Genomic DNA, 12,874 nt, shown 5'->3' with positions numbered 1-12,874 from the left:
CTGGATGAAACAACCTTAATTTGGATTTAAGCCACTAACACACACAATCTTGAATCATCAATCAAACCACTCAAACTTTTACAAAGTCACTAAATATAACAACAACTAATATAAATAGTTTTAATTCTACTTCAAAATAGTGGCATAACTCACCAACTCCAAAAAAGAGTGGACAAGTAAAGATGGCTGACCATAGCCCTGCACATGGAATGAGCATAGGTAACATACAGGCTCTGAACACCAGTTCTTCAGTCAATGGTGCCACCACCTGGTTCCGCATCCACCGCATGTCTGAAAGGCACAGCATCCAGAACCTTGGATCTATGGAAAGAAGATTCAAGGTTTTGTTATTTAGTCATGTTTACAGAACAAAACATGAAATTTATCATCTCAGTTGCATCTAGTGACAAGACAGGCTAAGGTAAAGAAGTTTAATAGTACATATCTATACAAAAATGGTTACAGGATACATATCAAACCTTAATCGTTTTCTCCGATATTCCTTATAAAAAAAGTCGTAAGGCAGTAGGAAGGAAGGCATTTCTGATGCGATTTATGTGGGTTTTCAAAGAGACTATCCTTCCTGATTTACTGAAGTTAAGTTCTACATATAATGGCTGTCTGTCATCAGTTGAGATGATTTCCTGTTTCTTTAGCATTGTCCTCTGACACACTTTTGCTAAATCATCTACTGTAGAATCGGCCCCAGTAACTTCAGCTGTATGCTTAGTAATCTGCTGGAGCATTTTTAAATTTTGGTTTGTCAGATCACTAAACCAGACAATGAAACTGAAAGTGATAGACTAAATCATATTGTGAGAAAAGGGAAACATGGAGTTCTTCAGGATAAATAGGAACTAGCATATAAAATAACCTTAACTGAAATGCAAATACAAAAAAAAATTCTCTAAATGCAATCAGTGCTTAAGTATTTACATTCAAATTTCTACCTCCTCCCCCAAAACAACAATGGGTGAACATACAGATTTCTGTTTTTTTTTAAATAAAATATAATTTGTTTGGTCTTTTTTATATGCAGAGTGAGATAGTTTTTTATTATACCAGTAGAATATTAAAGCATATAAAAACTTTTTTTAGTGCTATTATAAAATTGTGACTACATGACGACCCAGAGACTAAATCCAAAGAAGGTGTTTATCAATTGGACGAAACACAGACATAGGCATATTCACTTACACAGCACTACCAGTGCTTGCTCCCACATGTTGAGGTTAAGCTCCAAAAGTTCGCGAGAAAAAAAAGAAAAAAAAACTTATTTTATCACAACACACACTCACTTGGGAATCATAGTGAGCACATTTTATCAGGTCATTCCCATTTTCATGAACTTTTCTGTGTCAATTTTTGATGCATGGCATGTTACTTTTACTAGGATAGTTCTGCTAACTTTGGAACAGGACCCAACAGACAAGACACATTAGTTTTATCGAAGACTGACCAAGAATCAGCACCTCCTTATATGCACATGGAATGAAAGTAGCCACAGTCAGCTGGACAAGTGTTTTTCGACCAGTGTGCTGTGGAAAAAGTGTAGCGCACTTTGATCTGAACCTGAGGGGGACAAGCTCCATAGGCGGTAGAGACCTGTCTGAGGAGGACAGGTCTGCTAGGAGTAGCTGACATAAAATCTGCTCCACAATCACCATGTTAGAGCACTTTCTGGCTGCTAGAGTCCAGCTGCCCCAGGTGTGTGTGATCGCCAAGGAGCTTCACATGGCTGGTGGACAGTGGGCCTAACAATTGCCTCTGAGGCAGAGTGGGGAAGATAAAGGGGCGAAGCAGCTGAGTGATGCCACCAAAGTGCTCTTTAAATGTCGTATCTGTGAACGCTGATCTCAGAGCTCCTTTTATCTTTCTTTTATATTGTAAAAAAAACCACAGCTTCTCCGGTAGTCCCAGCCTTTCAGGCAGTTGATCACAGTGTATAACATCTTTCTATATAATACGCTACTGTGGCTGTTGGTTTGTCTGTCCAGGATTTTAAATCACCTGTAGTCCACAAACCGTTTGACCTATTGACCTGAAATTTGAGATAGAGATATATATATAGATATATATAGATATAGATATAGATATATGGCAGCAGCCACCACGGTGGCCGTTTGGCGCATGTGTACAGGCGCCATTCTCATCCCTACCACGTTCGCCGTCACTTCCCCTATCTCTTCAAATCTTAAGTCATTCTTGAGGCAGATTGAGGACTTAGGCGCCAGCTTAAGTGAAAAAATTAAGGAAAACGTGCGAAGTAATTGCAACACAAACGACGACTTAATTAGTTTTAACGTGAAAAGATGCCGACAAAAGAAGAGAAGAAGCGTGCCGCTATGGTGGAGAAAAGAAGAGCTGCTCAGAAAGCAGCAAGCGCATAAACCTCTGAGCAAACAAATACTAAACGTACAGAGAAAGTATGAAAACTAAGAATGCTCAAGTCAAGTATATTCACTGCATGTTATCATGCAGTGCGCCGTTACTGGTATAATATGTATAACATATACTGTAATGAGTTTTTGGTTAGTTAAAAAAAAAAGTGCTGTGTCTTGGGATGATTTTGGTTACAGAGTGTGCCATCACAATGGGGGTTGGGAAAGAGGCTGGGAAAATGATTCAAATTAATCAGAAATTAGCTGAGAAATGTTCAGGCCTGAAGGAAAGGAGGGCAAAATTTATGTTCACGGAAATAAAAGGTATCCTGTTCGTAAAGGCAGAATAAGATTTGCATTAGACTTGTTCTGTTGGTGTAGTACAAGACAGGCTGGGGGTCAGTGGATCTTATGTGAATTTGTGCCCAGGTGAGGTAAGCCTGGCAAACGTGCAATTTTCAGTTGCAGACTTCATTTACATAATCGTAGTGAGCTGGAGACAATCATAGTGCACTCCCATGTGTAGTGTAGTGACATAGCCAGCAACATGGTCCAATCAGTCTGTGACTCTACTCAACAAAAATTATACAGGTTTGAATTGTCTTAAAATCGTAGGGTTGCACACTGTGTTCTCTCTGTGAGAAAAAAATCACTGCTCAAGTGGAAATACAATGCAGGTACAAGGAATAAGTAATGTGGATGTTTTGGACCTCGCAATCAGAAAGCAAGCTTGTCCGTGAGATGTTTCATGTTTTACATACCAAGACAGAATGGAAAAAAGAGAAGAAAAAAATGGACCAAGACTGCAACTGAACAGGAAAGCATTCATAAGGCACCAGCTATGTCAGGCAGTACGTTTTTGGCCGTTAGAAAAAGAGATGAGCTTGCAGTGCTTTGTAAATATGAATGTATGCCGGGATCTCGTCACAGAGTTATCAAGTTTGTTATCCACTGTGATTTCTAGTCGTGTTATCTGACAACTTCAGATGACAAGATCAACTACTGTGGTCATAAAGTGAGACAATCCCTCCGACTACAGGTCTTGGAATGTACCAATGATTTTCCATAACCATAATCTTTGGCAATCAGAGATTATTAGCACATTTCCAGTGAAACAAAGAAAATTTGGTCATGATCATGTCTTATCTTGAGCACAACATACTAAACAGGAAATTATTTACTGAGCACACCAAGTTAATTATGCAGACAGAACATAAATATGTCAGGCTACAGTTTAAACTCTGAAATAGAAAAGACACAAGGCCTACTTTTAAGCATCAAACTGCTCAATTGCAAATGCAGATAAATTAACAGTACTGCTTGTTACAGCTTATTTGACAGATTTGTACCCAGCTAGTATAAATGATTAGTAAAATGACAGTTAGTGGTAGGACCTACACTTTTATAAATGTATAGATATTTACAAATTCATATTATATATGGCACACTAGCCATTTGGCACAGTGTTTGGCACCACTGTCTCACAGACTCCTATCAGACTCCTGTCCACACACAGTGTATAGGTTTTTTTTTTTCTTTTTTAAAATACAGATTCTGATTTTCCTTTTACATCACAATTCTCAATTGTCCCAGTATTAGCAAGTGTGAGTACGCATTACTGTGCCCTCTAACATATCTGCAGAACAGTACACAACTTATTCCAACCTTCTGTCTGATGCTTCTCCCACAGACACTAAAAATGGCAAAAGACATTTGTATTTTTATAATTAAAAAGGAAAAACACCAAAATATTACTCTCTCTAGTAAGGAGACAATTAGTTTTAGTGAAAAAAAAATGTATAATTAGAATTGAGCTAAAATTATTAGAAAAGTACATGTACCACCTATACATTTTTGTGAACAAAAAAAAAATCCAAATTTTGTTCAGCTTTAAGGAGTTTTGAAATGCAGAAAAGTCTTGAAAACTATAAACCTCTTCATTATTTAAAATATTAGAATCACTTTCACAAACTTGAAGACATACTCTGGGCTTTATGGCCTGGTTTCCCAAAAAGCTACTTTTTCACTTTGAACTTCATTGACAAAACAGTGAACACAATTTTTCCAACTTAAATCTTTAACACTAGAATTACCAGAGCCTACGAAAAAACTCGTAATTCCATCCCACCTTAAGCTGCTTCTTAAATCCCTTCACACCTCTCCGCCAGCGCCCTTTGTCTTCTAAATGTGCTGATAAAGAGAAGCTTGGAGCAGCCGGCAATTCCATCCCCCCACCAATTTAGAACGTGCACGAACTTCAGCTTGATTGAGTATCTGGGAGTGAAGTGGAGTTTAAGAGTGGAAATAATAGATCGTTATTTGGAACACACGCATTTCATGTCTGTTCAGTTTCTACAGTAATCTGTGTCAACACATTGTTAAAACAGAAACGTTTTTTATATTCTAGTAGTAGATGACAAAATGTAGGCATAAACTATATAATGTATGTATAATGTATGAAGCCTGAAGTCCAAATAGCAAAGAAACATTTTCACAAGAATAACACAATTGCGCTTTTATTCAAAAATATAACTGCAGAAACAAAAACCCGCCTTTAACATGCGACATTGACACCAATTTATTGTAACTGTCTCCGTGGTTCAATAGACTCAGCCCCCGCTTGGGAATCAAGAGGTCACGAGTTCGATCCTGCGCCCCTCCGTTTTGAGAAGTAAACTGCTCTTATTCTTACTGTTTTAGAATAAAAGCATACATTTGATTTCAGTCTGTAACAGCCGGTGCAATTTATGATCCTTATAAAGGTTAGCTTTTTTTTTTTTTTATTATTCACTTTTCATTCTCTCAGTCGCGTTCAGAATCAATCCATACAACCCCATCTGACACGGCTGTTTTCGCTAAAGACGCGCTATAGCTCTGCAGTGTACCACGATGCATACTAACGCCAAACACCTATACCCCGGGTTCTGACACACAAACGCTGGCGAAGCTGCCTTCTTCGTATCTCACCGTCACTTGATTTTCTTTTTATTCAGTTTTATTGAGTGTTCCTGCCAGTCCCGCATGTTGCTGTATGCTTTTTCTTTTGTACTCCAGGACATGCAGAGGAAAGAATGGTAAAGACCAGTAACTTCGGCGCTATATGCAATCATCAGACACTCCCCATCTGCCCGTGTCGTTCAAACACATATTCAAGTGCACTTTTTCCAATCGCCTTTTCCTGTAAGAAGCAATGTCTCTCTATGCTGTAGTTTCTATTACACACCTGAAAGAAAGAGACAATACATGTGAAAATATAATCGCACTAATGCAATATTATTTGAAAACGAACAGCGTCAGATCGGGTGTAAATTTATGCAGGACCTTCCACCAGTGAAGAAAGTACAGTGTCAGGTGCTCATTCAGTGTGATAGGAACCATGGCACAGAGAGGTGTGTACACGGCAACAAGTAAATGTAGGAAGGACGGTCCTTGGGTGTGTGGGAACTGTTAATATTTGAATGTGATGATTTTATATAGCACGGAATGAAAATCTGCACTTCTTAGCATTGCACCATGCAAGCTGTCGTATCAATCGCCTACTGTAACTTGCTTTCTTTTTTCTTCGGTTATATAGGTAGTTTTGAATAAAAGTGCACTTGTTTTGTTTGCGAAATGAAGTGTCTGTGCACTTTTCGTGGCATTACACGTGTATTTTTGAGCATGCCCGTTTGAGCAGTATAAAAAGTATTGAAAAGTATAACAAAACAACGGGCAGATGGGGAGTGTCTGATGATTGCATATAGCGCCGAACTTACTGCTCTTTACTATTCTCTCCTCTGCGTGCCCTGGAGTACAAAAGAAACAGAATACAGACGCTATAGCTCTGCGTTGTACCACGATGCATACTAACGCCCCTCCGGTTCTGACACACAGACGCTGGCTAAGCTGCCTTCTTCGTATCTCACCGTCACTTGATTTTTTTTTTATTCAGTTTTATGGAGTGTTCCTGCCAGTCCCCGCATGTTGCTGTATGCTGGATATGTTCACATGTATTGTCTCTTTCTTTCAGGTGTGTAATAGAAACCACAGCATAGAGAGACATTGCTTCTTACAGGAAAAGGCGATGGAAAAAGTGCACTTGAATAAAAGTGCACTTTTGTTATACTTTTACACCAATATATGTTCCTGTGTTTGAACGACACGGGCAGATGGGGAGTGTCTGATGATTGCATATAGCGCGGTTACTGGTCTTTACCATTCTTTCCTCTGCATGTCCTGGAGTACAAAAGAAAAGCATACAGCAACATGCGGGACTGGCAGGAACACTCAATAAAACTGAATAAAAAGAAAAGCAAGTGACGGTGAGATACGAAGAAGGCAGCTTCGCCAGCGTTTGTGTGTCAGAACCCGGGGGGGGGTATAGGTGTTTGGCGTTAGTATGCATCGTGGTACACTGCAGAGCTATAGCGCGCCTTTAGTGAAAACAGCCGTGTCAGATGGGGTTGTATGGATTGATTCTGAACGACTGAGAGAATGAAAAGTGAATAAAAAAAAAAGCTAACCTTTACAAGGATCATAAATTGCACCGGCTGTTACAGACTGAAATCAAATGTATGCTTTTATTCTAAAACAGTAAGAATAAGAGCAGTTTACTTCTCAAAACGGAGGGGTGCAGGATCGAACTCGTGACCTCTTGATTCCCAAGCGGGGGCTGAGTCTATTGAACCACCGAGGCAGTTACAAGAAATTGGTGTCAATGTCGCATGTTAAGGCGACTTTTTGTTTCTGCAGTTACATTTTTGAATAAAAGTGCAATTGTGTTATTCTTGTGAAAATGTTTTTTTGCTATTTGGACTTCAGGCTTCATACATTATATAGTTTATGCCTACATTTTGTCATCTACTACTAGAATATAAAAAAACGTTTCTGTTTTAACAATGTGTTGACACAGATTACTGTAGAAACGGAACAGACATGAAATGCGTGTGTTCCAAACAACGATCTATTATTTCCACTCTAAAACTCCACTTCACTCCCAGATACTCAATCAAGGCATGAGCTGAGAGAAGTTCATGCACGTTCTAAATTGGTGGGGGGATGGAATAGCCGGCTGCTCCTAGCTTCTCTTTATCAGCACATTTAGAAGACAAAGGACGCTGGCGGAGAGGTGTGAAGGGATTTAAGAAGCAACTTAAGGTGGGACGGAATTACGAGTTTTTTCGTAGGCTCTGGTAATTCTAGTGTTAAGCACAACTTTTTTTATTTATCCTTGTGACTTTTAGCTACTCACTGGATAACTTACCCAAGCAAACTTTAAGGCCATCGATAAAATCCCATGGGCAATCCATTGTCAGCTGTATTAAGGGGCCCAGAAACAACACCTGTAATAGACATTTTATTTGTTAAACAGATATTGGCCTTCCACTACACACATGACTTTTGTGGTTGAAAACAGTTTTAAAATTAAGCTATTTGCATTAAAAGTACAGTGAAATTGGTAGTTTTACATAGCATGACATAAAGAATCAAATCCTAATATTATACAAATTTAACCTTATATGAGAAAAAAATTACTACGTTAATAACTGCTCAACTGAAAATAAACTAACATTCAGAATTCATACAAGGAAAATCCAGTACTGTACAGTATATCCTTCCATACTGCTTCTGAAACAATTAAGGTGGTAAATTGAAAAAGGTGCTGCTAATCCAAATTACTGAAGACTCAGAAACGTGAAACATCTACATAAAGGCAAAACTATTTAACAGTTTGGCAAGAAGCATCCATTTTTATGGTTTGACCATGCCAAGGCCAAAATCTCAGAGAAGCAATTAATGCTGTTCCTCTGTCTGAGATGGGTTTGACAGGCAATTTACACTTTAAATTCCACTATTCTACAATAAGGAGGAATATTTAGAAATAGAACACATTAAAAAAAAATTTATAGTCTTTTCATGACTGTAGGTCCCAGAAAATATATGCAAAGTTCAGACTATATGATGCCGCAATACATTGAAAAAAATCCAATGCCTTCATCTGGGGTTGTACAGGCCTCTGCCCACATGGTACATAGAACAGTTGATAAATCAACTATGATTAAAAGAAATAAGCAATATAGTCTTTATAGAAGAGGGGGCAGGAAAAAGCCATTACTCTCCAAAAAGAATTTGGCAGCAAAAACATAAGATTTCAAAATTTAAAATGAACAAACTTGAAGGCTTTTGAAAAAAATGTCACAGCCAAACAGTGTATTACTGCCACTTCATAAAACCATTAAGCACTTGTAGAAGGGTGAGGGGTTAAAGTATGGACACCAGAATGAAATAACTTGCAATCTTCGAGTCTGTCTTGAAGTCTTATTTTTTAGAATAAGGAAATGTGAGACCAAAAATAATTAAGCAATAGGGTAACAATTCAAAATACACCAGTAAATAAACAACTGAATGGTTACTGCTACTATTTAAGATGGCAGAGTATTTGTAATAGAAGGGGAGTCACTCCAAATTTCATCTTGTTTTCAAAGGATTTGAAGCTACAGAAAAGTACATTCAAAGTACCTTCCCACACTAAAAGGCAAAAACGAACATTTTCAGACAGTTCAAAACACTGTTGATGCCTCTGCTTCTTTAATTGTTTGTATACCCATCACACTTCGTCTTCAGCTGGATCTTGTTTGTTTTACCCCAGCTCCTAACCACAAAGCAGATCAACCACAAAAGCACCAGAAATACAGAACCACCTGCAGTTCACCTACATTTTCCCAGCCTGTTCTGTCTGATTCTGCTTCTCTGGTGCTCATTCTATAAACATCACAAGAAAGGCTTTGTCAGTTCTTAAAATCTTTAGACCAGAGACACTGGGACTATGGTGTTGCATATTGGTGTAAATGACATCAGATTTAACCAAACAAAAAGTGTTGAAGGAGGGCTTCACTTTTTCAAGTCATGAGGGAGTGGACCCCCCAGCTATTCAAGTTTTGATCTCCAGACTGCTGACAATAATAAGATCAGACAAGAGTTACAGTATATTTCTATAGACCCTTCTATAAGGGACCCAATATTGGTTACATCGGCAACTAGGATATTTTCAGGGATAGTACACGTTTCTACAGAAGTGCCAGACTGCACCCCAGTAGATTCAGGGATTAGGTCCCCTCTGCAAACATTACTGAGGTAATACAACATTCTTCACAAACTTCCATTACTCATAATAAAAGCCATAACCTTATAGAAAAATTTAACAATATGAAATGGAACTATCTAAAGAGGTGCAATAATCAAATAAATTGCAAATAGATTTCCTTAAGAGCACAATATGCTGGTGTTAATGTCAGTAACTTCATTATCTACAGTTTCTGCACACGTGTCACTTTCTGAAACTCTTAATATTGCATTATTTAATATTATATAATTCACTAGTAAAATATTTTATGCTAATAATCCTATTACTGATAGGAAAATGGCCCTTTTAATTCTATGTAAAATGTGGCTCAGTAGTGATTGATCTGCAGTACTTATTGACGCAGCACCACTGAACTTTAATTTTACTCAGTGCAGGAAGGAAAGAAAGGCAGTAGGTTAGTAAACATTTTCTCTTAGAATGTAAATTTTAAAGGATGCCAGCCTCTGTAGTTTTACATCTTTTGAGCATTTGTCATCGCTCTTACAGGAGTACCACGTTGAGTTTCTCTCTTTATATCAACTGCCAAATTATAATGCCTCATTTATTTTTGAATTTTTTACATTGTTATTAATTTTAATTAAAAGCAAATAAACATCCATACAATCAAATCAAACTTAACAAAACCAAAATTTAACCTCCACCCAAAAGAGAGAGACAGAGAGAGAAAAGCCAGCCAAGACAGCAAATCTTTGAAGCAACAAGGAAGGAAGAGAATTCTTTTCCCCGATATATAGAAGATTATTGTAAAATATTGATTAGATACTGTCATATTTTAAAAAAAGTTTTGAACAGATACTCTGAGTGAGAACTTGATTTTTCCAATTTCAGATAGTATAGGACATCAGTTACCCACTGACTTAAAGGTGGGGGGTTGGGAATTTTCCAGTTGGGCAGGACAACTCTATGTGATAGTAGTGAGGTAAAGGTAATTACAATTTGTTTGTCCTTCTCTACTTTGCCCATCTCTGAGTAAACCTAACATAGTTCTTAATGGGTTAAGAGTGATTGTGGCACTAAGGCTATCCAATAGGCATTCAGGTTTTTGTCCAAAACAATATTAAATTGGAGCATGCTCAAATCATACGGCTCAGTGAGGCTGGAGCTAGACTGCAACTTTCACAGCTTGAATCTTGCCCTGGAAACAGTTTTAATGGTGATAAAATCTTCTATCAAGTGCATTTAAGTTGAATGCTTTGAGCATATGGACTAGAATGCATTATATGCATGCTGCTTTCCACTCTTTTTCTGAAATGTTAAGTGAAAGATCATTTCCCCATTGTGCACTGGGTTCATTGAAAGGAAGAGACTTTAAACCTTTTTATAAACTGTGGAGATTCTATCAGAGTCTTAAAGACTGATCAATATTTCTTCTGGAACAGAAAAAGGTGGAAGGTGAGGAAAATTGGGCAGGTTCAGTTTAGCAAAGCTTCTAATTTGAAAGTTAATGGAAAAATTAATTTGATGAGAAGTTAAAATTGAAACTTAATTGCTTATAGGATGCAAAAACATTGTCGATATACAAGTCTCTAAATGTTTTAATCCAAGACATTTTGCAAGCATTAAATATTATGTATGTTTGAGAGGATGGAAAAGAGTGGCTGTCATGAAGAGGTGCAACAGATAAGAGCTTCTGTGTCTTAAAGTGCTTCCTACATTGGTTCAATATTCTGAGTGAATGTAGTGCAATTAGATTATTAGTGTATTAATCTGTATTTACTGGGGCACAGATCATGGAATATAAAGACGTACTACAAGATTTTAATTCTATTGCACAACAGGCTTGTGTATATTCACTGATGTCTGTCAATATCCTAGTTTTTATGGCCTTTATATTTGGCGCCCAGTAATAAAACTTAAAGTTAGGTAGTGCTATGCCCCTTTCTGCTTTAGGTTGTTGTAGAGTCACCCTTGGAATCCGTGGATGTTTAGAATTCCAAATAAATGAGGTTATGACTGAATCTAAAATCTTACAAAAAAAAAAAATGTTTTTCCCCATGCGAACACCATATTCTTTTTTTTAACTTGTGACATTTACCCCTAGATATTTAAACTGGTTTGCTAAGATAAATGGGAAGGTGTCCAGTCTAGTATTGTGTGCTAGAGAATTCAAGGAAAAAGCACACTTTTATACAAATTAATTTTGTGCCCAGATATCTTTTGAAAATCTACTAGTGCTTTTAGGACTGCTGGCACAGAATTTTATGGAACTGATATATATAGTACAATATCATTTGCATATAATATTTTCTGTTCAAGTCCTTCTCTGAAAATACCCTCTCTCTCTGATGCATTTTGAAAGTAAACAGCCAATGTCTCAATAACAACTCCAAAGTAGTAGAAAATAATGTGTTTAATATGAAAACTGAGGCTTCTGGACTTCTGAGCTTTGGAGAGTATCTTAATGCCATTATTCATGAGTGAAATTGGACTGTATGATGCACATTGAAATTAATGGTTCTGTAAATATTGCTAATAGTGGAGCTAACTTATTTGAACATTTTTTTTATAAAATTGCACTGGGTAGCCATCAGGGCCGGCAGCTTTCCCATTTTGAAGTTCAGTTTATAGCATCTAGTAATTGTGAGAGTGTTGTAGGTTTATCCAGTTCACAGCACTAGGAATATCTAGCTGTGGTATCTGTAATGAGTCAAATACCTCATTAGATTATGTCTTATCTTCCTTGAACTGAGTGGAATATAAGGACTTACAAAATTCTCTAAATGTGTGGGTTATATTTTTTTGGTCCATGATTTTTTCTCTGTCTATGTTGACAATTCCTGTTATTGCATTGCAGATTTCCTACTTGTGGATTTGTTGAGCTAAAATCTTATTGGCCTTGTCTCGGTGTTCATAATAATGATGTTGCAATTTAAAGATGAGATGTTCCATTTGTTTAGTAGTCAAGAGGTTAAATTCTGATTGCAAAATCTGTCTTTTCCTATAAAGTGCCTCAGCGTATTCTAGATCAATTCTGGTAATTTCACTGATTAACTCAGATGCCTTCTTGGTTTCCTACATTTTTGTAAGTTTCCCCAAAGTATACCTGCAGAGACCTCTAGGGATGCATTTGTCTCCAGAAAATAATCTATTTGATTGGATATGAATTCTGTACAGTGTTCATCAGCAAATGACAAGGGTTTAAGATGCCAGCTAAAAGATGAGTGTGTAGGATATAGTAAGTTAAGCTCCATGATCAGAGGTACGTGGTCAAGGACAACGATAGTCATACTTTCAAGATTTAATAATAGGCAAAAAATTATACTCTATGAAGAAATCAATTCTTGAGTAACACTGATGAATTCATTAGAAGGAGGAATATGCTGTAAGTTTAGGAGTTAAAAACCTCCATGGGACTGATAAGTTATGATCC

At 37.3% G+C, this 12,874-nt stretch overlaps 1 protein-coding gene across 2 annotated transcripts in view; it reads right to left on the bottom strand.

Annotated features, from left to right (window-relative positions):
* The window catches only part of rce1a (Ras converting CAAX endopeptidase 1a), a 49,167-nt gene that overhangs the window by 22,305 nt on the left and 13,988 nt on the right, over nucleotides 1-12,874 (bottom strand). For both annotated transcript variants that reach the window (XM_039769201.1, XM_039769202.1), the window contains exons 2-3: nucleotides 7,624-7,702; nucleotides 154-321 (exon numbers count right to left, since the gene is read on the bottom strand). In XM_039769201.1, the coding sequence (XP_039625135.1) occupies nucleotides 154-321; nucleotides 7,624-7,702 (247 nt within the window). The remainder of the gene's footprint in view (nucleotides 1-153; nucleotides 322-7,623; nucleotides 7,703-12,874) is intronic.

This window comes from Polypterus senegalus, chromosome 11 (genome assembly GCF_016835505.1).
Source record: "Polypterus senegalus isolate Bchr_013 chromosome 11, ASM1683550v1, whole genome shotgun sequence".
In the NCBI taxonomy this organism is placed as follows: domain Eukaryota; kingdom Metazoa; phylum Chordata; class Cladistia; order Polypteriformes; family Polypteridae; genus Polypterus; species Polypterus senegalus.
Note: the sequence above shows the minus strand (reverse complement) of the source record. Positions and strands in the feature narration are given on the sequence as shown.